Source organism: Primulina eburnea, chromosome 8 (assembly GCF_022965805.1).
Source record: "Primulina eburnea isolate SZY01 chromosome 8, ASM2296580v1, whole genome shotgun sequence".
In the NCBI taxonomy this organism is placed as follows: domain Eukaryota; kingdom Viridiplantae; phylum Streptophyta; class Magnoliopsida; order Lamiales; family Gesneriaceae; genus Primulina; species Primulina eburnea.
Genome location: NC_133108.1, coordinates 1233241 through 1259759, shown reverse-complemented (window position 1 = coordinate 1259759; position 26519 = coordinate 1233241). Strand labels below are relative to the sequence as shown.

Here is a 26519-nt window from a genome sequence, read left to right as displayed (position 1 = left end):
GTGGGGTCTTCGACCGGGGTGAAGTCGTAACAAGGTAACCGTAGGGGAACCTGTGGCTGGATTGAATCCTTCGCGATGGAAATGCCCAACCAACACAGGGCTTAGAGAAAGAGACTTAAAGTCCAGGTAGCTCAGCTGGTTAGTGCAAAGGACTTAAAATCCTTGTGTCAGTGGTTCGAATCCACTTCTAAGCGGGCGAAAGGTCCAAAGGGCACGTAGCCAAAGAGTTCATGTTCATCAATAGGAAAGAAAGACAAACTGGGCACTACGGTGAGACGTGAAAACACACGATCCCATTCCGACCTCGATATGTGGAATCGTCTTGCGCCATATGTACTGAGATTGTTCGGGAGACATGGTAAAAGCCCGGATTGATATTGACATTTATTTTCTATTTTAGAATTTGAATCTTTCTAACACTAAACATGTCATCACAATAATATCATGTGTTTGATGTAATGCTACAAGAGACTTACATGTACTTCACAATCAGCTCAGACTATAGACCATGTCATGCACAAGACTACATTTGTTGACTTTTATTTGGATCATCTTTAGCCAGCATAATCATCTACCCATATTCGAAAATATATATTTATTTTTATTTTTATTCAGAAATGAAAACAAAAAACTTTTTAAACAACATATCATAAAAAATCTCCTTTACACATGTATAGTTTTATATAACCTTTTGTATTATCAATACATACATATATATACATATATATATATATATATATATATATATATATATATATATATATCACCTATATAACACCATATTTTTTATTGTCCTTGCACAAACCTTTTTTTCCACAAAATTACCTTCACCACTGATTTTCGATATTACCCATATCAAATTACACAATGTTCTCTCATTAATTTCTATAAATTATTATTAAATTAAACGTAAAATTAAACATTTAATAAAATTAAAAAATTACACCAACGTTTTTATTTCAAAATTGTCAAATCTGACATAAATTATGATTATATACCAAAAATGTCTCTTATGTTAAAATAAGAGTTGAAATTACTGAGGTTGAAAATAAGAGTTGTAAATATTGAAAATTAGTGTATGATATGTATGTAATGATATATTTGTTTTTGGATTAATTTCAAAGAAGTTCTATAAATAGATCTCTCAATTTGTGAAAATAATTCTCTCAATTTGGGAAAAAAATTCAATTGAGTTGATTTTTTTTATAAAATGTATAATTTAATATATTTTGTAAGTTTAAAATTTTTTATTTTTTTTCGTAAATTTTCACAGTCTTATACTTTTGTTTTCTTTATTTGGACATTTGAAGTACTTTAGTTCCGGCCGGTCCGTGATATGTACAGACAAGCCACTCCCACCAGCATAGACAGGGCGGTTATTTACAAGCTTCGACAGCTCTAAACAAGAGAGACTGGACCCCAAATTTAACGAGAGAGAGAGAGAGTTTTGTTTTGTTTTGTTTTATACGATTCAGTCCTATTAATCTCTTCCCCCACAATTCTCATCTTTGTGTTTGTATGCTACACCACATACACGTAATTAATTAATTTATATAATACAACGCAGTCTCAAGAAATTATGGCGGGGGAGGCGAATGGCGTCGGGGAAGAGGAGAGACAGTCCGGAAGCATCGACGGGCCTACCAATCCCATGGTGACGCCGCTACTGACGGATCTTTATCAGTTTACGATGGCCTATGCGTATTGGAAAGGAGGCAAGCACAACGAACGGGCAGTGTAATCATACGATTTTTAACTATATTTTGTATAATTTATCCTAGTTTGTTTTATCAGTTGATACGGCAAAATTTGTTGCTCACAAAAGTATCCGTCTCCTGACCTGCCTTTGAACGCTTATGAAGTTTATGTTCAATTGGCTAGTTTTATGATTTAACTCAAGATGCATAAGATAACACATCTGGTTAGGAAAAGCACAGTGATGTAGTTCCTTAATCATTATTGATAGTACTTGAATCCTTACTGAAATGAATTTTGATATAAAAAATATGGAATGATTCGTCGTAAACATGATTGTACTGGGAGAGAGCCTGATTTTATATTCTGCATTCATATGCTAACACCTGCATGTGCCTGTCTAAAGATGACTGACATATGGTAAATATTCAAAGGTGTCTTGAAATTTTAACCATGTCGAAATATAATAGTATTATTTTTGGCCGTGAGGATCATTTCGATATATTTTTGCTCCATAATGTATCTACAAGGAGAATGCGTAGTTTGCGTGATAGCATATTTTTGCTCCATAATGTATCTACAAGGAGAATGCGTGGTTTATGTGATAGTTTATGTATATCAATGATGTATCCCTTTTCAGGTTTGACTTGTATTTTCGGAGGAACCCTTTTGGTGGTGAATATACAGTTTTTGCTGGTCTAGAAGAGTGCATAAAGCTAATTGCTAATTTTAAATTTACGGAAGATGAGATTGCCTTTGTCCAATCATCTTTGCCCCCAACATGTGAGGTATATCGATTTACTTGACATATCAATGGTAACATAGTAGTTTGCTTTTAAATTCACATTTTTAACAATTGATTATGTGTTCTAGACAAATTGTGATATAGTGTTATTCACAAATACAAGTGCCTGTCTTATCAATCCTTGGAATTTAACTTTCGGCTTCAGACTTGGTTGATTAGCATAAAAATGATCAAGATAAGCGAACTGTGGATAAGTGTTCTTGAAGTGTTACTTATGCTTGTTCGAGTTTTATGTATAGTCGAAATATTTTACACCTTAAGATATGGAACCTTTATTTTTTGTGTCTGAAAATGTTGATGCCGATAAAATAAATGCCTTCTCTGAACAAACTTACTTGTTCAGTTCACCACTAAAGATTTTGTAATCATCCATATTCCATATTAGATGCCCGTTGAATTGTAGGGAAGTGACTATCTAGGTACTCAGTATTAATCGACATTGTAAAAGATGATGACTCTATGCTGTCTGTTGGACCAAGGGATCTGTTTTGTTTTGTTTTGCTATTAATATTCACCAATAAATTATTTTTCCCATATTCTTGAAGAACTTCAAGGTCCTGTTTTGTTTGTTCCTGTGGCAGACATGATGATGAGTTTTGAATGTTTGTTTTAGGTTGGCTTCTATGACTATCTGAGGAGACTAGATTGTTCAGATGTGGAGATATATGCTTTTTCTGAAGGTTGTGTTGTGTTTCCAAGGATGCCATTGATGAGAGTTGAAGGACCAGTAGCAGTAAGTTTCTAGCAGGCAATCCCTTTTAAAGCAATCTATTTTTGAGATCTTTTTGAAGTTATAAAACTATATTAATATATTTTTTGTATCATTGGTTTTACTTTTGCTGCTTCTCATGAGTGATTATGTTTGTCTTTTAAGGTGGTTCAACTGCTTGAAACCCCACTTTTAAACCTAGTAAATTATGCATCTTTAGTAGCTACAAATGCTGCAAGGCATCGCTTTGTTGCTGGAAAGTCCAAACTACTTCTTGAATTTGGTCTGCGACGATCACAGGTCTTATCTATTGCCTATCTTGTTTTTTCTTGAAGTACTAGTCTTTTTTTTGTGATTATCAAATGGATTGTCTGTCTGCTTTTCACGCAGGGACCTGATGGCGGTATAGGTGCCTCAAAGTACTGTTACATGGGTGGATTTGATGCGACAAGGTGATTCACAGTGATGCATGAAATTTGAATTTTCCTTTTTCATTTGCTGGTGTCATTTGACAATTATGTCAATTTGATTATACTTCTTGTGGTCCTTTTTTCTATGTAGTTTCAGAAGATTAAAGGAGCCATGAGGTTTCATTGTCTTTTTTGTTACCAGTCTTTTACCTGGTCAAAGTCGCGGGCGTGTGTGTGAATGCTTAGTCATAAATAATCTAAAATACCTCTGAAATCAATTTTATGAATTGAATTTTGGTTGCAATGGAAAAATGTCATTGTCATCCTATAATTTTGGATGTCAAATTTCAAAAGTGGCATACTGTTGATTATTTGCATTTTGCTTTTTGTACATGAGAGACATCCTATTTACAATAACTGCTTTTATTGTTCTTTTGAAAACAATTATTAATCCCCAAAAAGGGAAATATCATGTATCTATTGTTTGAAATCAAAATAAGGCATGCAGAAAGGACCATTATCCTTTGCCCTTCAGTTTTATTTTAGCCTCCGGTTGATTATTGAACTTTATTTATGAGCTTATCTGTCTTTGTTGTTTATGTTAACAGCAATGTTGCTGCTGGGAAATTATTTGGAATACCACTTCGTGGAACACATTCCCATGCATTTGTCAGCTCTTTTCTGGTAGTTACTATGTTTTACGCGTGTCAAAAACTGTGTTCGCCAGAAAAACCTGTGCTGTATATTTTTTTCTATGAACAAATACATATGGAATGAATCTAGGATGAGGAATAAAGTTCATATATCTTTTTATTCATTGTTATTTAAATACATATGATGGAAAAAGTTAGATACTTAATTTGACAGAGAAAGTTAGATACTTAATTTGATAGAAAAAGTTAGTATTTCTTTGAACAAATACATATGGAATGAATCTAGGGTGAGGAATAAAGGTCATCTAACTTTTTATGCGTTGTTACCACGAATTTAGGTTAGAATATTTGCCTTATGTATTTCTTAAAACGTATAAATAGTTTATAAAATGGGGGAGGTGTTTATACATGATATTTGAAGTGGAGGTCTTTCTTATTTAGGCAAGTTTTAGGGGAGTAGTTGTAGTTGACTTATTGCCAGTCGTGCTACATGGCAATGAAAACATAAAATATTCAGATTTACTATTTTATGATTTGAATGCTCAGTATGTCATTAACTTGCTATGCATATGATCTGACATATCAAACATTTGACTGCGCAGAGCTTTGATGAGATCACCAAGAAGTCACTTCATAGTTCTGATGGCTCAAATGTTTGTGACGATTTTGTTAGTTTGGTGCACTCTTGGTTAAGAAAATTGAAGGTGCAGTTAATATATCCCTGCTGCTTTACATTTTCTTTTATCTTGTTCGGTTTCGACTTCATTTCCGCTTTTGGTAAGAAATATGAACTTTCTATTTCTTATTTTGGTAATTGTTTTTTGTGTTCATTATATTTGTGGAGTCCCACATATTTTATTTTTCAGTTCATGCAAGGGGGTAGGGGCCGATATCATAAAGCCTAAGAAATAGCCCAACAGTAGACCAAAACTTATATCAGTACATTTTAACTGCATATGCCCATAAATCACAAGTTAACAAAATCACTTACTCTGGTGTAAAGTACAAGTATCCCCTGACACTGATGCTCTTCAATTCTTATTCTGTGTGCAACGTTCTGAAATTTTGAATTAAGTTCTAAAGAATTTAAAATTTTTAATGAGCATGATCTTTATTTTCTTATTATCTTGTTCCAAATTATAATAAAAGTGCGCTGTAACTTTCTTATTGTAATTTGTTGAGATGAGGTTGATTATCACATCACCTGAATAAAAAGGTTGAGTTATCTTTCTGGTATAGTTTTAATGTATTGAAAAATCTTTGCATTAAAATGGTGTTCACTGATTCAACCTTTTCATCTGATTAGTTTTCAGATTTATTGGACAGTATTTTTGGCGAAACAAATCAAAGTGAGCTGGCTGCTTTCATCTCGTATGCTCTTGCCTTTCCAACAAACTTTTTGGCCCTTGTCGACACGTATGACGTAAGTGAAATTTATTAGCTCAATGGATTCTCTTTGCTTATGCTGTCTTGTTTTCGATAACATTTTATTTTTGGAACGGCATGTATCCTGACTTTCTGGTCAGTGGTTATCAAGAAGTATGTAATAATTCCGTGCAGATACCGATCCATTGAATTACCACCTCCATGACAATTCATCCTTTGCCCATCTTCGTTTTTTTACTAGTATGTGGGGCAGGGGAATTGTATAATGTCACTCAGGTCAGGTGTATTCTCTAATTATATAATTAAGGGCCCTGGATGCATACTATTCAACCTTTAGGGTAACAAAGCAGCAAATCTTTTCATTAAATGTTTTACATTTTCTAAGTTGAAAACTTCAGTGGTCAGATGAGTTTTTCCAAAAGTTTTTGTCCATTTTATCTCTGTAGTTTTGTATAGATCATTAGATCCTTTCATTTCATTCAGCTTCATTTGGTGTACTTGTTTCAGTTTTAGCATGGCTTCTCAGTCTGCCTATCTACTTTTTTCTCATAAGAGCAGCAATCTATCCTTTATGACAAATAAACAACTAAAATTGATATTTCCAGATTGCAATATTCTTATCTCGGAGAAGATTGAATTTATATGTTGAGAACCGTGTGAATACTTCGAATTCCTTTTTAAATTTTTTTAAATTGATTGCGCACAATAATCCATGTGGCGTAGCATACTGGCAAAGTTACGTGATACATGTAAATTTCATTTATTTTCTTCACAATCTCAATACCAGTTCCTATTTTTTCTGTCATGAAGTGACTCTTGTAATCTTTTTGAACAGGTAATGAGAAGTGGTATTCCTAATTTTTGTGCAGTGGCTCTAGCTCTAGACGAATTGGGGTGCGTCCAAGTCTTATTCATGTGTTGGTTCTTTATGCATGTATCCTATCTATGCTAGCTTTAGTGTGTACTTGTTTTTCAGTTTTTAATATTTGTTACGAGGGTCCACCATGTGTAGCCTCTTTGGAAATTGTGTTTCTTTCAATATAGTTTTACAAATATCTATCGTGAATAGTACAAACATTGAGTAAGTATTGGTGTATCAGGTGGTATCATGGAAAGACATCATAGATGGATGGATAGTTTTCTGACTATGATAGGATTTTAGGTTTCTAACAGTTCCAAGACAACAGCTAGAAGATCGGAGCTGAGCTATAATATTTGTATGCAATACACGATTAACTAGAATCTTATAGCTTTTTTGCTGTTCGAATAATTTCTAGAAATTATTGGGTTACTTCTTGGTTATATGTGATTCTTGAAACATTGAAGGTGAATTACTCCTTTCCAGCACATGAAAAATTTGCAACATTTTGTGTGAATAGATTCGACAAATTTTTTTTTGATAGAAAACTAGACTTTATTATAATAATAGAGTGGTTTACAGTAGAAGCAGATGAGTATCCGCTAAACGTGTTAGGGAGATCGAAAAAACACTATCACACTATTATCTTGACCATATAAAATTCCAATCCCTAACTAAGTCTAAATCTAAAATAAATAAGTGATTAAACTCTGGCAGCATAGTCGTCCAAGTCGTCACTCTGAATTTTATCTTCTCTTAGACTTTGTCCACGGACTCCGATAAATCTGCGAATATTCTATTTTCCTTTCCAACCATATCGACCAAAAGATGCAATGAATTACCATATACTAAAAGCTCGTAAATCTTCTCCCGGTGGGAAATCCTGGCTTCATAATAAACAGGTCATGTGCCTCGGAAAATTCCATTGAAATCCCAGCTCTTGCAACACTTTCATCCAAATACCACTCGAGAAAGAGCAATGCACCAATAGATGGTCCTGATTCTCCTCTTGTTTTCGACATAAGCTACACCATTGTGGGCATAAGACACAAGTAGGCCATCTTCTTTGCACTGAGTCACAAGTGGGCAGTTTCTCCAAAGCCACGATCCACGATAAAACCTAAACCTTATGCGGGATAGGTACTTTCCAGATATTATAATAGTAGGAGAATAAAGGGAAGTTAGAAAGCGGGCAAAAAGAGTCGTAGAAAGATCGCGTGGAAATAAACCCGGAGGAATCCCCTCAACCAAACTCTAAAATCCTCCCTGCCCAACTCCAACTTAACAACCTTTAACCCTGAAAGAACAGTGAACTCACCTACTTCGACCTCATTAAAGTCTCTTCTGAACCGCACATCTCATTGGAAACTCTGAAATCAACATCTACAAAGTTACGGTTCGTTTTGTTGGTTAAGGTGCATATTTGAAACAAAGATGGAAATCGATCTTTAAACGATGAACCCTCCCTCCAATCATCCTTCCAAAAACGATGATATTATCCTCTTTTAGCATCGCCCTAATCAATCGATGAAAAATTGGGTAAGAACGAGAGATAAATTTCCAAGGGCTTCTGAATGTCGAGATCCTAGCCAACCCCACGTCCCACCCATTATCTTGAAGACCATAAATGCTATTGATTACTTTTTTCCACAATGTCTCCGTTTCCACTGAACATCTCCACCACAATTTCCCGAGAAGTGTCTTGTTCCTCAAACAAATATTCCCCACTCTCAGGCCTCCTCTGTCCTTCGATTTACACACTTTTTCCCTCCCAACGACATGGCAATGCGTCTCCCCGTCTACTCCGTCCCACAAGAAGTCCATCATCAATTTTTTCATTCTTTTGGCCATCCGAATTGCCACTTTAAAGAGAGACATGAAATAAGATGACATCGCACTTAGCACCGACTTCATCAAAGTAAGTCGACACCCCTTGAGAGAAAAAACTTTTTCCAACTTGCTGATTTTTTGGACATTTTGGATATCACGGGTTCCCAAAAGTCCGAAGCAGTAGGATTACCTCCCAAAGGAACCTCGTGATACTTAATCGGTCAATTATCTTTTTTGCCCTTAATTGCTATTCCAATTCATCAATTTCCTCTTCCGAAAAATTCAGTCCAAACACAACACTTTTTTCCAGATTAATTTTCAAGCTGGATCTAAGACCAAAAGAGTTGAGTATTTCCACTAGTGCCATCACATGCCTCTCTGACTGGGCAAAGAACAAGGTATCATCCGCAAATTGGATATGCGAAATCTCAATTTTTCCTCTCCCTATTTCGAGCCCTCTTACTTCGTCTACTGCCTTGGTTTTGTCACCACCCACCCCAAATCATCGATGATTAGATTAAAAAAGAAAGGGGATAATGGATCCCCTTGTCTGAGGCCTCTCTCCCCTTTAAATTTTCCCCGCGGCCTTCCGTTGATAAATATCGAGAAAGAAACATTAGAAACTCACCCCATGATCCAACTCATCCATCTATCTCCAAACCCTTTCTTTTGTAACACAAAATCCAGAAATCTCCAATCGACGTTGTCCTACGCCTTTTCTAGGTCAACTTTAAGCACCTAGCTTTTCTTTTTCTTTCGTCGATATTCCTCAACAATTTCATTCGCAATAAAGCAACAGTCCAGAATCTGTCTTCCTTTAATAAAAGAACATTGGTTATCCGCTATTGTATTACTCAAGACTTTCTTCAGCCTATTTGTCAAAACTTTTGCCAATATCTTATACATGCTCGTTGTCAAACTAATTGGTCTAAAGTCATTGATCTTAAGCGCTTCTTGTTTCTTTGGGATTAAGTTACATATTTGTAGAGGCATCACTCTTAAATCAGGTAAGCCACCTAACTTCCCTTTAAACCGCTATTCGTTGCTCTGACGAAAACGTGTTACAAGTATTTTCCTATTCATCCCCACTTCTACAGGTTGAACATATTTTCCTTCCGAGGCCTTGTTTTCTAAATATCCTTTTGCAGGTATAAAGCAATAGGAATCAGACTTGACTCCGGTGATCTTGCCTACCAGTCATGTGAGGCCCGAAATTTTTTTCGGGTGATTGAGAAGGAATTTGGAGTTTGGGATTTCGGAAAGATGAGCATCACTGCTAGCAATGACCTCAATGAAGAAACTTTAGATGCTTTAAACAAACAGGTATAGAAAAGAAGCGTTTAGTTTTCTAGAGCCATATATATGTTATTGTTATTTACTAATGTTATTATGTCGTCATGGCCGTGTAAATATGCAATTTTACAAAATTATTGTCAGGTGATTGTTTTATTCACCATTGCCCCAAGTCATTGATGCAAAGTTCACCTGTTTAGCTGTGATGTGATGTATCTTTCAACTCCATTTACTAAAGCAGTAATCTTTAGGAGCTGCCTAAATGATATGGTTGGAAAACCAAAAGCGACTCCGCTTTTAAAGAGATTTTATCATCAAGTTTTGGGATGAAATTGAGAGACATCCTATTTTTGGTGCTCAACTAGTACGAGTCACTAAACAACAGATGTAATAAAATATTTTCTCTCATTTTACAATCTGTAAACTGCTTCTACAGTCCAAGGAGCTCAAAATGAATTTGTGTTTTAATAAATATTTTCTGGGCAATATTCTTTTTAAAACCCCTACCACGTGCATTTCTGATCTATAAAGTTTGTTCTTTGGGGAAGAAAATGTAACTGGAATATGTGAATGAGAATGAGAAGGTCAGTGAGTAAAAGTTGGTCACCTTTTAGAGGCTTTTATTTCTTGTTTGTTGATGGAAGTTCTTGTCGATGCTAATGATTATATATTTTGCATCATCAACCTTTTGTTATTTATTTATTTTTTTCACTTCTTTTATTTGTTTGGTTTGCTTTTTTTTTCCCCATTTTTTTATGTTTTCGCCAGGGTCATGAAGTTGATGCGTTTGGAATTGGGACTCATTTGGTCACGTGTTATGCTCAACCTGCCTTAGGTGTTGTTTTCAAACTGGTTGAAATAAACAACCAGCCCCGTATAAAACTTTCTGAAGATGTCTCAAAGGTTTGATCCTCATGATATCACATCGAACTATAATCTAGAATAGAAATTCATTCATAAACTTTTGTTTCAGGTCTCCATTCCATGCAAAAAAAGATGTTACAGATTATATGGGAAGGAAGGGTACCCTCTTGTGGATATTATGACCGGGGAAAATGAACCACCTCCCAAGGTGCTTCTTTAATTTCTCTACTTTCTTAACGCTATATTGAATTCCATGGAACATCTTCTTACTCTGTACTTCTGAAAAAGAAGTGTTTGTATCTTTTAGTGGATTTGATGATATATGGACTCCTATTGAATGTGTCACAACTGAGATTGTTTTACACACTCTTGTCGAACTAAGTTGGAAGTAAGAATCTTGCGACATCCTTATGAAATACTTCAGTCTGCCAAAAAAAATTATCGTGCTAAAGGAAGTTAGATTTTTTAGCAGCATTTAATTATGATGGTAAAACGATTGCATAAGTACGAGTTGCTAGTTTTCGTTGCAATTGCACTATTTGTGTAATAAATGATCTCGCCTCTCAGCATGACCACCCAGTGTCTCAACTATTGCTTTAAATTCTGAAATTCAGGTAGGTGAAAGAATTTTGTGTCGCCATCCATTCAATGAATCCAAGAGAGCATATGTGGTGCCACAGCATGTTGAGGAGCTTATGAAATGTTTTTGGCCCGGTAAATCAGGTGGTCTTTGGTTTCTGGTGTTGTTCCATGATATTTGCTAAACCTCTATTAACTTCATGGCGTTTTTGGCCAACGTGTAGCTTAAAATTTCTTGGCATCTCGATGCCGTATATACATATGCGAAATTGCACAATGATGGAATTAGTCTCGACTCTTCAGTGATGGTATACTAGCAAGTTGGAAAGTGATTTTTTTGGAAAAACAAAATGGAGCACTTTCTTTTCAACATATAATGCCCATGGCATCAGTTGGGTTCTCAAAGTGAGTTCCACTTTGAAATCATCGCTGTATGACAGCATTTTCCAGGAGACATAATTTGCGTATTTTAGAAATCCGTCCCCATATTACCGGCGGCAAATGATAGCAAACACTTTCATCTTCCGTACCCAAAGGTTAAATTTACATGCTGTAGCAGCATACTTGGTGCGGCACTTCATCTTGCTGACATTTAATTCTCGGATGAACCAACAATTTCTGCAAGCTATGGTATTTTCATATGTGAACACTTTCATGTTTTGTGTCAATGGAACAAAATCTCACGTAATACAGCTACCACGCATCTTCTCAATCTACTTTCTTGTATCTTGGTCGTTGCCTTGTTAGCGTTATGCAATATTTATAGAGGTCATCCTTATTATTGATTAAGCCTCATGTTAACAATATTTGCTTTTTTGGATATTTATAGGAAAAGATAGAGAAGAGTTACCGCCCATAAAATCTATCAGAGAACGATGCATTAAACAACTGGATCAGATGCGACCCGACCACATGAGAAGGTTGAACCCAACACCTTACAAGGTACATCCAGTAATTTACACTAGCTGATACCTATTTTTTCCCACCAGTAAAAAACAAAGGTATTTTTTCTTCCAATTTTGTTTTCTTGTAGAAAAATCCCACTGATCTGTTACTTCATCTTCTGGGCAGGTTAGTGTAAGTGCAAAATTATATGATTTCATTCATTTCTTGTGGCTCAATGAAGCACCAGTCGGAGAGCTGCAGTGAATGTGAGATATGAGAAAATGGAAGGGAACTTCTAACTGGGAACCAACCACCCGCAAGGAGCACAGAAATTTACTCTTATACGTAAAATTTGCGTCCAATATAAATTTCTTTCAGGTTTCTGACTTTCCAGTATTTGTGTTGATAAAACCATGTCAATCAATGAGTGTGGTCATGTAAATTGTAAATGAACACAACAAATGCAAGTAAACTCAACATGATGGAAATACTGCCGTTTGAACTGACATTTTTATTCTATTTTATATGTTTATAGATGTCTAATACTCAAATATAGATTAAATTTAGAACTGTTCAAATTTGCAAAGTAATATGTCCACATCAACGTAGTGGTGTATAAAGTTCTAAAATTCTCGAAACCTAAGTAGCATATAATTAAAATAGCATGCATCTATCATTTTAAAAAAAAAAATCAAGTTCTAATATTTTGGATATTGTGTGATGACGATATCAAGTATTATCTGAATCGGGTTGAAGAAATGTACAAAATATTCAGGAGAGAGGTTAGGTCAGCAATTGGTTAAGCACAACAAGAGTTGTGCTTTCTAAAAAGCAATCAAGTCTTAGTCGATAGAAATCATTTTTGAACATAAGTTTGAACTTTTTAAAATTATTTAAGTTGTACTAGTTACAATTTTTTATACAAGTGCTAAGTCCAATATATATTTTTATAACACACTAGAAAAATTACACGTGGTTGACTAACGATCAAAAACATAATAACGAAATTTATATATTGTTTAAAATCGTTTGAATAATATCATGTTTAAGAGTATTTGTCAATCTAAACAGATCAAAACATAATAGATAAAATAACATCATGACCATGAACACATATGTTCATTTGTTCATATGATAAACTTTACAATCAACCTGATTATGACATGATAACAACTCTATCAAATCATAAAAGTTTTTTTTTCATCCAAATATCTTTCATAAAAGAAAAACAATAAATATAAATTAATAGAGTAATGGACATTACCTTTGCCCAAACAACAATGTACTTAGATGAAATACACAAAACGTAATACTAAATATCACAAGAATACGCAAAGAAGAAAAAGAAAAGCATGGAGAAAACAATATAAAAAAAGCGAAGAATGATAAAACAAGTGAAAAAAATAATACAGAGGTAATACTAAATGTCACAAGAATATAATAAACACGTGAAAAAAAATACAAAAGGTAATACTAAAGATCACAAGAACATAACAAATACATGAACAAAAAATAAATGCATAAGACATCAATTTCTACCATCATAAATACAATTGAATGATAACTACTAAAATGAATTACATCCTATTAACCTTAACTTGGACAATTACTAAAATAACATCAACTATGTCTAAATGCAAAATAAGATGTCATAATAATGTGCTCACAAATGGAACTAATATATTTATAGGTATATAGATAGATATAGATTGTTTGAATCCAGTAATTATATACAAATATTGGGGGGAAATAATGGAAAATACATGCAGTTGGCCACACTTCAACAAGGATGACATATAGAGTGATATGACCACTTTTCGACTAAACATTAACTACTAAGTTTTTCAAATCAACCCAGCCATAAGAGCACCTGTCTCGGATTTTCTGCACTGTTGCTGCTGCGACGTCAACCAGAGGCTGAATTCTGGAAAATTCTTTCTCCACGGCCAATCTTTTGTCGACTTCTATCTGAATTCAATGCAAACTTAAGTCTGAATCTATTAATTCATTCAGGTGTACGTTCTCATTTAGTGTTAGCAATTGGAAAGGAGCAAGGCGTCAGAGAAAAATATAACCTTGTCAACGTGGTGTGATGTATCCAAAATATAGCAGAAGTAGGTTAGCTGCCGGTACAAATCTGCTTCAGTGTACTGAAGTAAATTGCAAAGGAAGATCCATCAATAACAATCTTCGATCACAGAAAATTTGGAAGTTCTGTAGTATTCTAATTGAAATTTTATCTTTAACATTGTTGATATATGAGTCGATTCTGACTAAATTACTGTCCAATGAGCTAAACTAATAATTTGTGACTAAATGGATAATACGTGTTAAATGAATGGTCACAGACTTGCAGAAGTAGAATGATATTTTGATGAGATTAATTTTTGACGAGCAAAGAAGAAGAGCGAGGGGACAAACCTTTCTAAAGAGATGCCCATTACAGCGGGGATAGTTTGGACAAGTGGTTCCTCTCTCGGAATCCCCAAGTAGTCGAAGATTAACACTACGGGTGGTATAGTTGCAAGTTTCATCATCACACTGCAAGAAAAAAGAAATGAAGTACTGTTAAACTGTGTTTAGCTGTACTGATCTTGAGGCAACAATGCAAGCATTTACCATCATTATGCCCCGGTAATATGTTGACATAAACCCTTCTGCTTGCTTTTTAACCTGATAAAACCGAGCATCGCCAAGTGATCTTGAAATCCCGTTACAGAATTTATAACATAGAATTTCATGAAAAAACTTCGTATTTATGCGTCAACTGTCAAGTATAGAGAATTCGAGGAGAATTAAAACTACTCTATTGTCAGCCAAACACTCTCTTTTCTGTCGGGTTGAGGCCGATCTCTCCACTCCCTATGACTCGAATACATGAGCAATTGTAAATTCATGGTTCTCAACAACGAAAAACTCAAAGGAGCCTACCCACCACATATACATTGTTTCGATGAGCAAAATTGCCTTTACATGCATATATCTAGTGAAAGAAAAGAAATTACCTGATTAGCTATAAGAGCAGGAGATATTCTCCCTGTATCGCCTTCTTCTGGGCATTTTGGACACCGCAGCTTCTGCCAGAATTTATTGATTGATGATCCATCTTGGATATCTGTTGTCATTAGATTGATTGATGCACACACCGAGCTCAGAATAGGGGAGCATTCAAAGGTGCTGAAGCAACTGGGGCATGATAAAACCAGAGGTTCACAACCTCGATATCTGCAATTCAGATTACATCAGATCCAACAAATATTCATACCCCGCCGATTCAGTGATATTGTAATAAGACAGGCGAAAACAACTATAGGATTCAAGGAACCAAGAGGGCGATCTTGGTTTTGTGATAAACACATGAAATTATAGACGATACACAAAATGAAGGAATCTGAAAACAGGGGAGGAAAATTACTTCGATTTACTCGAGCAAGAAAGCAAGCCTCTAGAAAAGATGAAATTTTTTAACAATCCGTCACTCAAACGAAAAGAACATTTGCTAATGTATGAATACCAGAAGATGGGATTAATCCTTTCTATCTTTTTAAGAACTTTAAGCTATAAAAGTGAGACATTTTACACCATAGATCAACGGTCAACAAAACAGAACAAAAGACCAGGAATATGAAGAAAACATCATCTAGATCTTGACTTTTGATAGTTTGTGGATTTGCTTAGCACGGTACTAATGAATATCATTTACAAAGAAATGGGTACCTCTCTCGGTCATCAAATGTAATTAACATCGAGCTGGAAGGATCATTGCTGACAGAATCATTGAATTTGTTGTGGAACTGATGAAATAAGAATTAACAGTCAAACATTTATATCCAAACTGCAATTGTACATACAGTGTGCTTGAAAATACAGAAAGCGTGCTACATAATTTACCTTTGATGAATCAAGCCCCAAACAATCAGCCAAACGAGATGGACTTGTACCCTGTATTGATGCACAGAGACGTGATATCACGGGATGAATCTGCATAACATTTGAAAAGTTTTTGAGCAAAATAATGCACTAAATTAAAAAACCAACAGCCCCTGTCACCTAAGTTCAGCAAAACAAACCTGTTGTGCCAGATAATAATCAATGTCAATTATCCAGTTCTGATTGTCTCCTTTCAGTTCATCAGGATGTCTTGCTCGCTGGGCAATTCCCATAGAGGTGCTCGAACCATTTCCCTATAATATGCAACAAGTGATCAAATACTGTTTGATATCAAGATTAGGAATTGTCACAAGGACCAGCAAACCAAGCACTTATTTATCTCACCAAGAATGGTAAGGGAAGGTGAGAATCAAACCTGCTCAGTGCAAATTATATAGGGTACTGTATCTCCAGAAGAACAACCAGTCACATAACCTTGTTTCTTCAATCGAAGTGCTACCTAATAGTAAAATAATACATGAACAATAAATATAAGAACAAACTAAATGATGTAAAGTAAAACGTGTAAATATGTTGCTGGTAGTTCTTACAATTAGCCGTCACGACCTTACCTCTACATGAGGCTGATTTCTAGCATCAGGATACGCTTCAGGTGGTTTGGTTAGTGTCTTGGTGATCACATATTTTTCTAACGGTATTTGTCCAGTCCTCATTTCCTCTTGTACCTGCAATTAAAATAACCCATAATTTACATTGGCTTTCTTTTATCACTGAATCATACTACCCAGAGAAGTAGCAGGTGCATGATGGCGTCCTCGTGACAATGGGCTTAGGTTCCAATTCCTTGTCTTTAAATATTGCATGCCCGTGATAAAAAATAGATTAATGTGTCACCTTAAAAAAGTTGAAGGCTCGGCCAATCTTATGGCTTCAAATGATTTGTGTGAAAGTAAAAAAAATATGTGAAAGTATCTATAAACGTATTTTAATTTCTCCTATAAAATATTTAGACAAACCAAATCACCAACGAAGGTCCAAAAAGCATCAGCATGATTCAAAATATCATATCACACAACTCACAAAAGATTATCTTCTATCAAAGTCAATACTGCTAGTTATGCATAGTATTCAATAGTAATTAATATAACATAGACATAGATGAACTTCAAAGAGATGACTAATAGTTAGAATTAAGTTGGGAAATGTGTGACTAGTTTAGAAAGTACCTTCATGAGAGAATTGTGTATTTCTTCAACAACATCCTCACAAGACCTGCAACATTACAACCATATACGGTAAGCTTCCGAAATTAAGCAACAGTAGGAAAACTCAAAATCATTAAATTCCATAACCAATTTAACCAAGTAAAATGATTTTTATAAAAAGGCAAGTAAACTTGCCCTCCGGATAATATTCGACCAAGGCAGAAATCTCCCATTTCCTTCGATATCAAGCTCCAGTCACGACGAACCATATCAAGACCTTTCCGCTCAATAACCTGCACCAATCTTATTAGCTAGTTGCAACAGAAGATAGGATACTAGATTTATAGAATCACCAGAAAAGTTGTAGGAAGCCACCTCGTAGGACATCCCATCTTTAAACTGCAATTTGACAGCAGCATATTTCTTCTTCTTAAGCAATAACATTCTCTTGTACAACCCATCAAGGTCAATCTCCAGACACCTGTATTTCTTGTTGACCTAGCAAAAGAAAAAGGAGCTAGTGGATATGGACTATAGAATGAACGCATTCACTTCAGTTGCCAACCGACGAAAACATTTCAATAAAGCCACAAGTGTTGGTTCAAGCAGAGAATAAATGTAAGGAAACAATCTTCCATTACATCCAAAATGCTTAATCTTTATCCAAACTCATGATTGATAGGATTTATATAAAAAAATTAATACAGCTATTTTGAGCACAATTTTAATGATTCAATCATCATATACTAATTCATGCTTTTGGTTCAATGTATTGCAGCAGATTTACATTGGATAGATAACACAGAAGTTCCATTTCACTCAAAAAAGAACAAATTACACCTAATACTATCATGTAGATCCATGCACACCTCTTGAATGACCTTTCCTGCAATTAATTTAGCTTTTCCAACATCATCAAGTCCACTGTAGATCATTATTGAATCCGTGTCACCATAAATAACCTGATTGGAAATAATAGACGAACTTAATAGTTTAACAAGTAGCAAGTAAACAAGAATCAACATGAATATAGAGATTTTGAGTGCTTTGTTAAGAGTATAGACCTCTAAGTTCAGCGTATTTTGAACAAGATCAACGGTGCTCTGTAAAATTTCTCTTCCCTGCGCACAGCTTGCATGAGTCGGTCAACAAAATTCTCCATGTCTGATATGCTGATCTAACATGACATCATACATATTTAAGCAACAATGACTCACTTGTAGTGTTATAAGTTCTGCAAGTGCTTTTGCATAGAATCTGGAGTTTGAGAACCCCAGGCATCCATACATGCTGCATAACAAGTTTGTTTTAAAACCTACAAATAATAGTTATTGAAGAAACACAAAATAAAAGTGAAAGAAGAAAGTAAACACTAACCTATTTGCTGTCAGCTTTAGAGCTTGTTGCTGTATGTCAAGTTGCTGAACCTTGAGACCTGATGCTGTTTTTAACCATGATTTCACCATTCTCCTTCTCTCCACCAAATTCTTTAACAACTGATCAAATGTAGTTATTCTTCAGAAAACAATATATTTATGCAGGTTTTAGAATCAAATGACCTTTTGGTTATTCAAATACCTGTGTATACACTTACTAGGTTACTTGGGGACTTTTTAATTTGTGCTTGTTTGTTATGTGCTGCTTACAAATGATAATTATCTGAGGGATGGTAATTAACATGAAATTTTTCATTAATAGAAGTTGAGGGTAGAGATGATTTAGAATTTTAAGTGTCAAGCTAAGAATATGATGACAGCTTGATCGAAAAGAATATGATGATAAAAGGTTGGATATATCACAATTGGGTGGGATCTGGTGTTACATTGATCCATGGTTTTGACTGATTGTCAATCCTGTGGCTGTAAAGTTAAAACGTATATGCAGGACTGCATAGAATCCTTGCCTCCTTGGTGTACTTGGGCTTAAGTACCAGGCGACTGTCAATCAAAACATCTAAGGCTATGATAGTTGATTAAGACGCGATAATGCTTCGACAAGAAAAAATAGAGTAAAAAATGAACACATTAAACAGATAAAACATCATATAAATGTTGCCACGGTAAAAAAATTGGTTATATAATATTTGGAATTACATGTGCTGATTTAAGCAATGGGATCAAATCCATAAGAAAAGGAAGAATCCCTACACCCAAAGTAATCCCTTATCTACACACATACTATTTATCAATGAACATTAGAATAGAGTGAAGGAAATTCAAGAACAGAGTCCGGTAGAACTTTCATAATCATGCACAACGAATTAGTAAGTTTAACGAATGTCATATATTAACACAGACATCATTCAATGCAGACGAGGAATGTCTGGTTAGATGTTATTACATAATTCATTGGACAATAAAATCTCACATGCATTTCAGCTAGGTATTTATGAAATCATGATGGTTTTACCTCCGGAAGAACTCCGGTCTTTTTACTAGATGGTAAACGGGAAACAGATCCATCAGCCGTTCTGTCAACAGTTGTGAAACATATATTGTATTCCTGCAAAGTTTGATAACAAAAAGAAATGATGATTAAGAACTAAGAAAAAGGAATAGCTTTACTTGAAGAATTTCATTTATAAATCTATGTAATTAATGTAAAGAAGAATGCGAAGATATAATCTGAAATACTACTGACCTGAATAATAGAAGGGTAAAGACTGTTGAAATCCAGTAGCAATACATACTTGTCATATAGTCCTTTCTTCGGCTCCAGCACTAATCCACCAGAATAGGAAGGTCCCTTTTTGGTTTTCCCACGATCTTTCTCAAGAGGTTCGTCATCAAAATTTGTATCATCTGCATCAATATCTCTACCTTCCACACCATTTATTTTACGTTTTGTTGTCTTTATTTCCTTGGATTGAGCGGAAAACTTGTCTGGTACAATAAATTTTTTAGCATGGAATGCATGCAACAAGAGATATTCCACTCTTTGAGCTCTAGCACCCTGCAATTGGAAAACAAAGCAGCAGTCTTATATGATTAATAGTTTCATATGATTAAGCTTCTCTCTAAGTTCACAACAATTGTCACCTGAAGAGTTTTGTGCCAAAGATTGCCACTAATATTTGTCAGCTGTCGTGTGAGGGGAAGAACACTCAAATGGAACATGAGTTCCATTGATAACCATGCATCTGTCTCCCCATACTCAATCTGAAATAGTAAAAGAGGACATACTGTGGTCATCATATGGCGTTGGTAGTTTTAGATAACAATTTTACACAGAGATCTTCAAAATGAAATTTCTAAGTATTAGAGTTATGAAGTCTATACAAGTTCCATAAGCGATTCAGAACTTTGAAACATTTGAGGAATATCATGAGGAGTTATCTCCTTTCTATCCTTATTCAGCTGCGTCTTTGCTAGCTGTGTCAAGGAATAGCTGACCTGAAGAAGGAAGAGAAAGTAAACTATAAGATGCCATACAAATTATATGATAGTAAACATTACATTCCACCTCTTTTAATAGGTCTCGAGAACAGATGTAAGTGTCACATAAGAGTCGGCCAGCAATGCATGACATGATCCCTGAACTTGCTCCTGAGCCGAATACTGAGTTTCCTTTGTAGAGTTTGGGTATCACAGAGCGCTTGAGACGGCCTATTTTGGACCACATACTGCTGGGCACCTTGCATGCCTGCAAGATGCAACGATATGTTAGACATTCTCAAGGAAGCTACATATGTTAAACCTAAAAGAAGACCAGAACAGAAAAAAACATATAGCATATAGCACAAACAGATAAGATCTAAATTAGGTCCAAGAATGGAACTTGATATTACAAGGGTGAGAGTCATGCACAAAGGCTTTACTAGCTCTTGCAATATCAAACATTTATATTTAATGCAAAAAAAGTATTAGTACCTGCACCCTGTGTAGAAGGACATCCAGGTCAAACCCAGATATGTTGTGCCCAACTAGTACATCGCTATCCAATTTGTACAACTCAATCATCAATCGATTCAACAAAGCTCTTTCACTGCGATATGGGTCAATGCAAGTATACATTAGGAAGAGAAATTGAAGTATAACCGATTAAAGGAGGAAGCTAAAATCAGATATAAAAAAACACAGCTAAAACAAGACTAGCCTGCTTTCATAGCAAATCACATTTGACCCTGCCTTGGCATTTTTGTCAGCTGCCTCCTTTGTAAAACCCATTGGAAATATGCCTCCATCAAGTTTCCGCACAACCGTAAAGTGACTAAGCATACCCGAACGAGTCCATTCCGAGCCCAACATGGGAATATCAATCTGGAAGTGTCATAACGAATTACTAGATAATTTAATATGACTGTGTTACTAAAGAAATATTTGTGAAGCAAAAAAAATCCAATGTGCATGAATTTCCCCCAAAAATTGAAATCTATAGATAGCTCTTTACTGACAGGTGTCAAATCAGTGAGTTATGCAGTTAACAGATAGTAGCATAAACTTTATAAATATATGCATTAGTTTCAAACACAATAACATTTGAAAAAAAGGAAAAACAGCGCCCAAAAATAAAGCAGGAAAACAAAAGGCACTGGCTTGCCAACCACTTGAACTGATAAAGAAGAAGAGCATACAAACTAAATTATTAAATAACGAAATAGGAAGAAAATAATATCATGCATTAAAATACCTTAGCCTTATGGCAGCAAATGACAGAAGCAGACACAATTTCATTTGTATTGTGTTTCTCGTTGGTGATAGTTTTCAAATTTATTGCTGCAACTACTGCTGGAGGTAGTTCTGATATAATCTTTGAGGAATTTGAAACTTGAATATCCTTTGGACCGTCGACAGTAACCTCAAACTTACACCAGCTCACCTGATCGAATGCAAGAAAAAGGATTTATGGAACGAAATTAAAATTAACATGGCTAAACAGCATAATACAGCGCTGCAGAAGTCTCACCCGTTGAGGAGCAGAACAGCTGGAGAATTTCGACACCGATAGCCATGATGGTCCTTTAATTTTTCTTTTGATTAGGAAAAGCTCCAACCCACTGCACTATGCATTGTATTTAAAAATCTTCCTTAAATTAGATGGTATTTGTAAAAAGCACAGAGTGAATATCAGAAAACCTGAAGCAAACATTATTGAGGAACAACGAGGCCCTCAATGAGATAAAAATCATCAGAAAATAAATTCTCAGGACAGCTAGCAATACCAACATATTTTAAACATTTTCCAGCGTTGCTAAGATTATGAAGGTTCTGATCATCAATGCACCCAAAAACTATAATAAAAAAAAAGGGCAACCTGTTTGTCAATCACTGAACATAACCAAAAGGGGGCAAGTCTTATTGATACCTGTTATGAGTTCCAAACAAAGCACAGAAGTTGTTTCCCTTAGTATCCGATGGAAGCGGTGGATCCTGCAAAGACAAAGAACACACATAATAACTTAAAGAGGGTCAATCTGGCATCGGATTAATCTCCAATATTCTCACATGCACTGTGTGGAATCATGGGAATCTGATATACAGAATTTGCTTGAATAGCAACCGAAACAGCTGAAATTTTGAATATATATCACAAAATAACTGATCTAATACAATCCTCGAATACCTTGAATGGATAATTGATCTTGAGGACATAGTTATCTCCACGAGGTATGTCTGATCTCTCAAATGCATAATTTCTCTAGAAAACCACAAAAGAAGCAGAGTGTGAGGATTTAATAATTGATTTTACAACATTAGAAAGACTATTCAGCAATGTCTTAATTGGAAAAAGGAAATAAGCTGCTGTAGTTCAAAATTTGCCTTCAACTGTTTAATCTGGAAAATGACCTGACACTATATCTGCAAAACAGTACGGACCTTAACAGGTGCCATGCTAAAACTTGAAACATTACACTGCAGTAACTTTTTCGCCATTTCGGACTTCAAGTCAGATGCCCATTCCTGACAGTAGAAAAAATTATCAAAAAGAGGAGTGGAAAAATTAATAGGCAAGCAACTGGTGGCATGAAATTACATGAAGCCGAACTCGTAAAGCTGTCCGAGACTCTTCAACATCCTTTTCTAGCTTTGCAATTTTATCTTTAAGATCTGTTGGCGACATACTTGACTTTTCCCCATCTCTCCCTTGCTTTGAAATTGTGTCTTTGAAAGCCATGAGAGTCATACGAGACTCCTCAACATTTTTCTCTAGCTCTGCGATTGTGTCAATGTGCGCAAAAGAAAAGGTTGGGATGGCATATACACATCTATGCATGTTCTTTACGACCACACAACAACTGTGATATGCAGCTCCAGCTTTGACCTGTCACAATTACAACTATAGTCAACTTCAGGAATTCATGTAGTGCATTACCTCTAAACTACAAATGGGGAAGAAAATCTACCAAGTCACATACATGACAAGATATTTTAAGACATATCAGCATTGAAACGATGTTAAATATAGTTTAAGATAGCCATTTCATTGAGAGGAAAGAGTTAAAACGATGTGAGTATTGTGGGAAGCAAATCTGTCAAAGACTGGTCATGTAAACATGCAAAGTAAACTGTGCCTTATATGAAACATAAGAAAAAACATAAAAGCTTGATAGGTTCATTTAAGTATGACATCTACTGGCCCTATAGCAAATAAAACAAAAGAACCAGAGGAAAGCCCCAAGAATTGATCTTACCCTCTACTTCAAATGTAGTAGAATAATGGAACTTCAAAGATGGAGAGATCAGTATATACAAAAATTCATCTGAGGTTATATGTTCACTAAAAGTCCATGAGACTACGTTTCTGGAGAACTTCTGGAGAAAATAACAGAAAAGGAGAGAAAAATTGGGTCTTCACGAACTTGATTTTGCATCCTGACAGGACTAAACCAGAATATTACATCATTTTATCACACTCTAAAATGCTATATGCGAGTCTAAGTTACTATATAGATCATCACTATAAAGTCCATCCTCTATATCAGACAGCAATGTATGGTTAGCTACAAAATTCAGTAGATAATCACAATTACACAAAATGCAAAACCAGATAAACACACAGTACTGCTCACCTACCTTTCCAAAGAGATAAAGATTCCCAGCATTAGCACCATAAATCTCCTCATGTGCATCAAGTATGTAGAAAGGCAATGATCCATCAGACCCCAATTCGAAATCCAATTTCTCCTCGCTGGTTGAGTTCTGATTCATCCCATGCCCAGATTCATTGCAATCAGCAGTTGAATTTTGCCCCGCACTTCTCACGGCCTGCCACCCCATTTTGGCACTCAAAGCTGGATCTCTTGGCTCTTCGATTTTTGCATTAAGGGTAGACACTTTTTTCTCAACCTCTTTAACAGATGATTCATCCTTAACTTTGACTTCATTTATCAAACATTCTTTGCCCACCTTTCCATCCTCAGTAGCTTCACTCTTCTCCTTTCTTGTCTCGTTCATTGTTTTATTAGATGAATTAGCTCCTTTCTCTGCGATGTCAAAATTAATCTCCTTGCGTCTCATTATTTCACCTTCCTCGGCATAGCACTTCCTTGACTCTCCATTCGCATCATCTTGATGTTCTCCATTTATTTTAATTCTAGAATCTGGAGTAATGCTGCCAACGACGGGCTTCTCAATTTTAACTGGTAAAACCCCTCCGCTGGGAGAAGCAAAATTTTTAGAATGGTTAAAACTCAAATTACTATTGTTCCCTCTCCTTCTCCTCTCCTTATCAGTCTCATCGGGCGCAAACTCAGCAAGCACATCATCAACAATACTATCACTAGATAAGTTCTTCTGATTATCTTTTTTAAACACAGTGGAAGTAAACATGTTAGAAATCTTCTGCTTACCCATCAATGCTGCCGCAGATGCCAACGCCGAAGGCTTTTTCACAACGTCCCTCGCCTTCTTATCCGCATCATCGTTTCCATTATTTTTCTTTCTTTTCCGCCGATCGAATTCTCCCTCAGATTCTTCCGAAGAAAAGGAGGCACCAGCGAGTGACCAGTCTTCTTCCTCACCTTCATCGCCGTACCCTAGGCCGTTGTCGTCGACAATAAACCCTTTGGCTTCCTCACGGCGCTTGGCTACTAGAGCTTCGTACTGATCTTCATCCACCGTGTCATAAATCGGTTCCTCCATCTTAATCTGGAAGCCTCCGGATTCGAGTTCACGACGGCCACCGCTGCGAAGGGCCTTGAGACGCTGTAGTGCTTCCGAACGCGCCTTCACGGCAGGACCCCGGGTCCGCCTCCTCCCCTCCACCGGTTCCTCATCTGCCATCGTTCTTTGCTCCACCAGTAAAATTCTGAAGATTTTGCTCTCTGGCTAGATCTAAAAATTCGGAGAGGAAAGATGGGTTGCAGACTGAAGCACTGGCGGGAAATATGTATTTGGCGCCATTCTGATTTCATTTATCCCTCGGGCTCGTTTATTTCATGGGCTGGGTTTAGTTTTTGGGCTTTGGATCCAAACCAAGATTAAGAAATACTGGGATGGATTGGGAAGTACTCGTGCGACAAGGAAATTATTAACTATGACATTAATAAATTAACTTAATTAAATAAAACTAATATATGGGTAGCTTTCGGAGTTTGATGGTCCTTTTTGACCAAAAACTTGTTATGTAAATTTAAGTATGGATCTCATTTATTAATATCAATAATAATGATTTCATCAATTTATTTTTAAATATATTAAAGTTGTTTCACTATTCAACCATACAATTATAAGAATATGTTTATACTGAGACGAGTCGACTTTTTTCATAATTATCCTTAAAGTGATTTTTTTCATAATTTGAGTCGGATCGAATATCAACCTCACAAAATCAATTGACCGATGAGAGTTAAGACGATCTCACAAATTTTTGTACAATTATGAATATTCAATTTTATGATATATTGCATTAATATATATTTTCCTTGACTCCTACGACTACATAATGTGTCAGAAAATTATTTTATCAAAATTTGTACATATTAATAGTTAATACTAATATTATTATTTAATTTTTAATTTTTAATTTTTAAATTCACAAAATAAATCGTTGTAAACTAATTATATCTCCATGTGAGGTACGACGTATCGCAATAATACATGAAAGCCTATCCTACGAGAGTGGGCAGTTTGTTAATAGTAAAAAAAAGGTTATAAACGTATAATTCACTCTACATATTATATTTAGATCAATATTTTTATATTTAGAGATTTAGGTGAGATGGTTTTCGTTATTTAAGTGAATGTAATGATTAAAAATTACAATTAAAATACAGAAGTCCCAACCTTTTTTTTTTCCTTTCATCAAGTTGATATATCGGTGTCAATTTTATTATTTCATAAGAACGGTTTCACCGAAATTCAAGCATTAATTGGCAGAAGTTACGTACGAACTACTATTAACAATTTAACAAACAAGATCAATGTTTCTTCTTTTTTTTTAACATCATTCATTAATATATATATATATATATATATATATATATATATATATATATATAGTTTTTGGATATGTTG

General features: G+C 35.3%; 2 protein-coding genes across 3 annotated transcripts; one reads left to right on the top strand and one right to left on the bottom strand.

The window, feature by feature from the left end:
- Window positions 1-1315: 1315 nt before the first annotated feature.
- On the top strand, window positions 1316-12474 carry LOC140838233 (nicotinate phosphoribosyltransferase 2-like). Of its 2 annotated transcripts, none has more exons than XM_073204395.1 (15): window positions 1316-1737; window positions 2336-2483; window positions 3114-3233; window positions 3375-3509; window positions 3600-3661; window positions 4228-4303; window positions 4875-4976; window positions 5579-5695; window positions 6494-6552; window positions 9496-9670; window positions 10409-10543; window positions 10614-10712; window positions 11119-11218; window positions 11913-12025; window positions 12155-12474. In XM_073204395.1, the coding sequence occupies exons 1-15, from the start codon at window positions 1580-1582 to the stop codon at window positions 12230-12232; spliced, it is 1677 nt and encodes a 558-aa protein (XP_073060496.1). In that variant the 5' UTR covers window positions 1316-1579; the 3' UTR covers window positions 12233-12474. The 2 variants fall into 2 exon arrangements, with proteins under 2 accessions (XP_073060496.1, XP_073060495.1); XM_073204394.1 differs by having other exon boundaries at window positions 11119-11227.
- A 1104-nt stretch (window positions 12475-13578) lies between these two features.
- On the bottom strand, window positions 13579-25405 carry LOC140838231 (DNA polymerase alpha catalytic subunit). Its single transcript, XM_073204393.1, has 31 exons — window positions 24078-25405; window positions 23038-23325; window positions 22881-22964; window positions 22627-22701; window positions 22369-22433; window positions 21970-22060; window positions 21694-21882; window positions 21160-21323; window positions 20934-21048; window positions 20527-20706; window positions 20343-20456; window positions 20103-20222; window positions 19705-20016; window positions 19474-19566; window positions 18442-18560; window positions 18282-18354; window positions 18129-18185; window positions 17934-18026; window positions 17440-17562; window positions 17260-17357; window positions 17086-17131; window positions 16471-16584; window positions 16275-16358; window positions 16039-16152; window positions 15860-15949; window positions 15686-15762; window positions 14974-15193; window positions 14588-14641; window positions 14390-14509; window positions 14044-14118; window positions 13579-13936 (listed from the first exon to the last, which is right to left on the bottom strand). Exons 1-31 carry the CDS (start codon window positions 25284-25286, stop codon window positions 13790-13792), a joined length of 4803 nt encoding a protein of 1600 aa, XP_073060494.1. The 5' UTR covers window positions 25287-25405; the 3' UTR covers window positions 13579-13789.
- Window positions 25406-26519: the final 1114 nt, after the last annotated feature.

Excerpts from the sequence above, each read along its gene's own strand:
- LOC140838233 (XM_073204394.1), top strand. The coding sequence starts at position 1,580 with ATGGCGGGGGAGGCGAATGGCGTCGGGGAAGAGGAGAGACAGTCCGGA. Across the intron at positions 3,662-4,227 it reads GGTGGATTTGATGCGACAAG|CAATGTTGCTGCTGGGAAAT; the intron begins GTGATTCACAGT and ends TTATGTTAACAG. Across the intron at positions 9,671-10,408 it reads TAGATGCTTTAAACAAACAG|GGTCATGAAGTTGATGCGTT; the intron begins GTATAGAAAAGA and ends TGTTTTCGCCAG.
- LOC140838231 (XM_073204393.1), bottom strand. The coding sequence starts at position 25,286 with ATGGCAGATGAGGAACCGGTGGAGGGGAGGAGGCGGACCCGGGGTCCT. Across the intron at positions 16,153-16,274 it reads ATATAATTTGCACTGAGCAG|GGAAATGGTTCGAGCACCTC; the intron begins GTTTGATTCTCA and ends TGCATATTATAG. Across the intron at positions 14,510-14,587 it reads ATTACCGGGGCATAATGATG|TGTGATGATGAAACTTGCAA; the intron begins GTAAATGCTTGC and ends TTTTTCTTGCAG.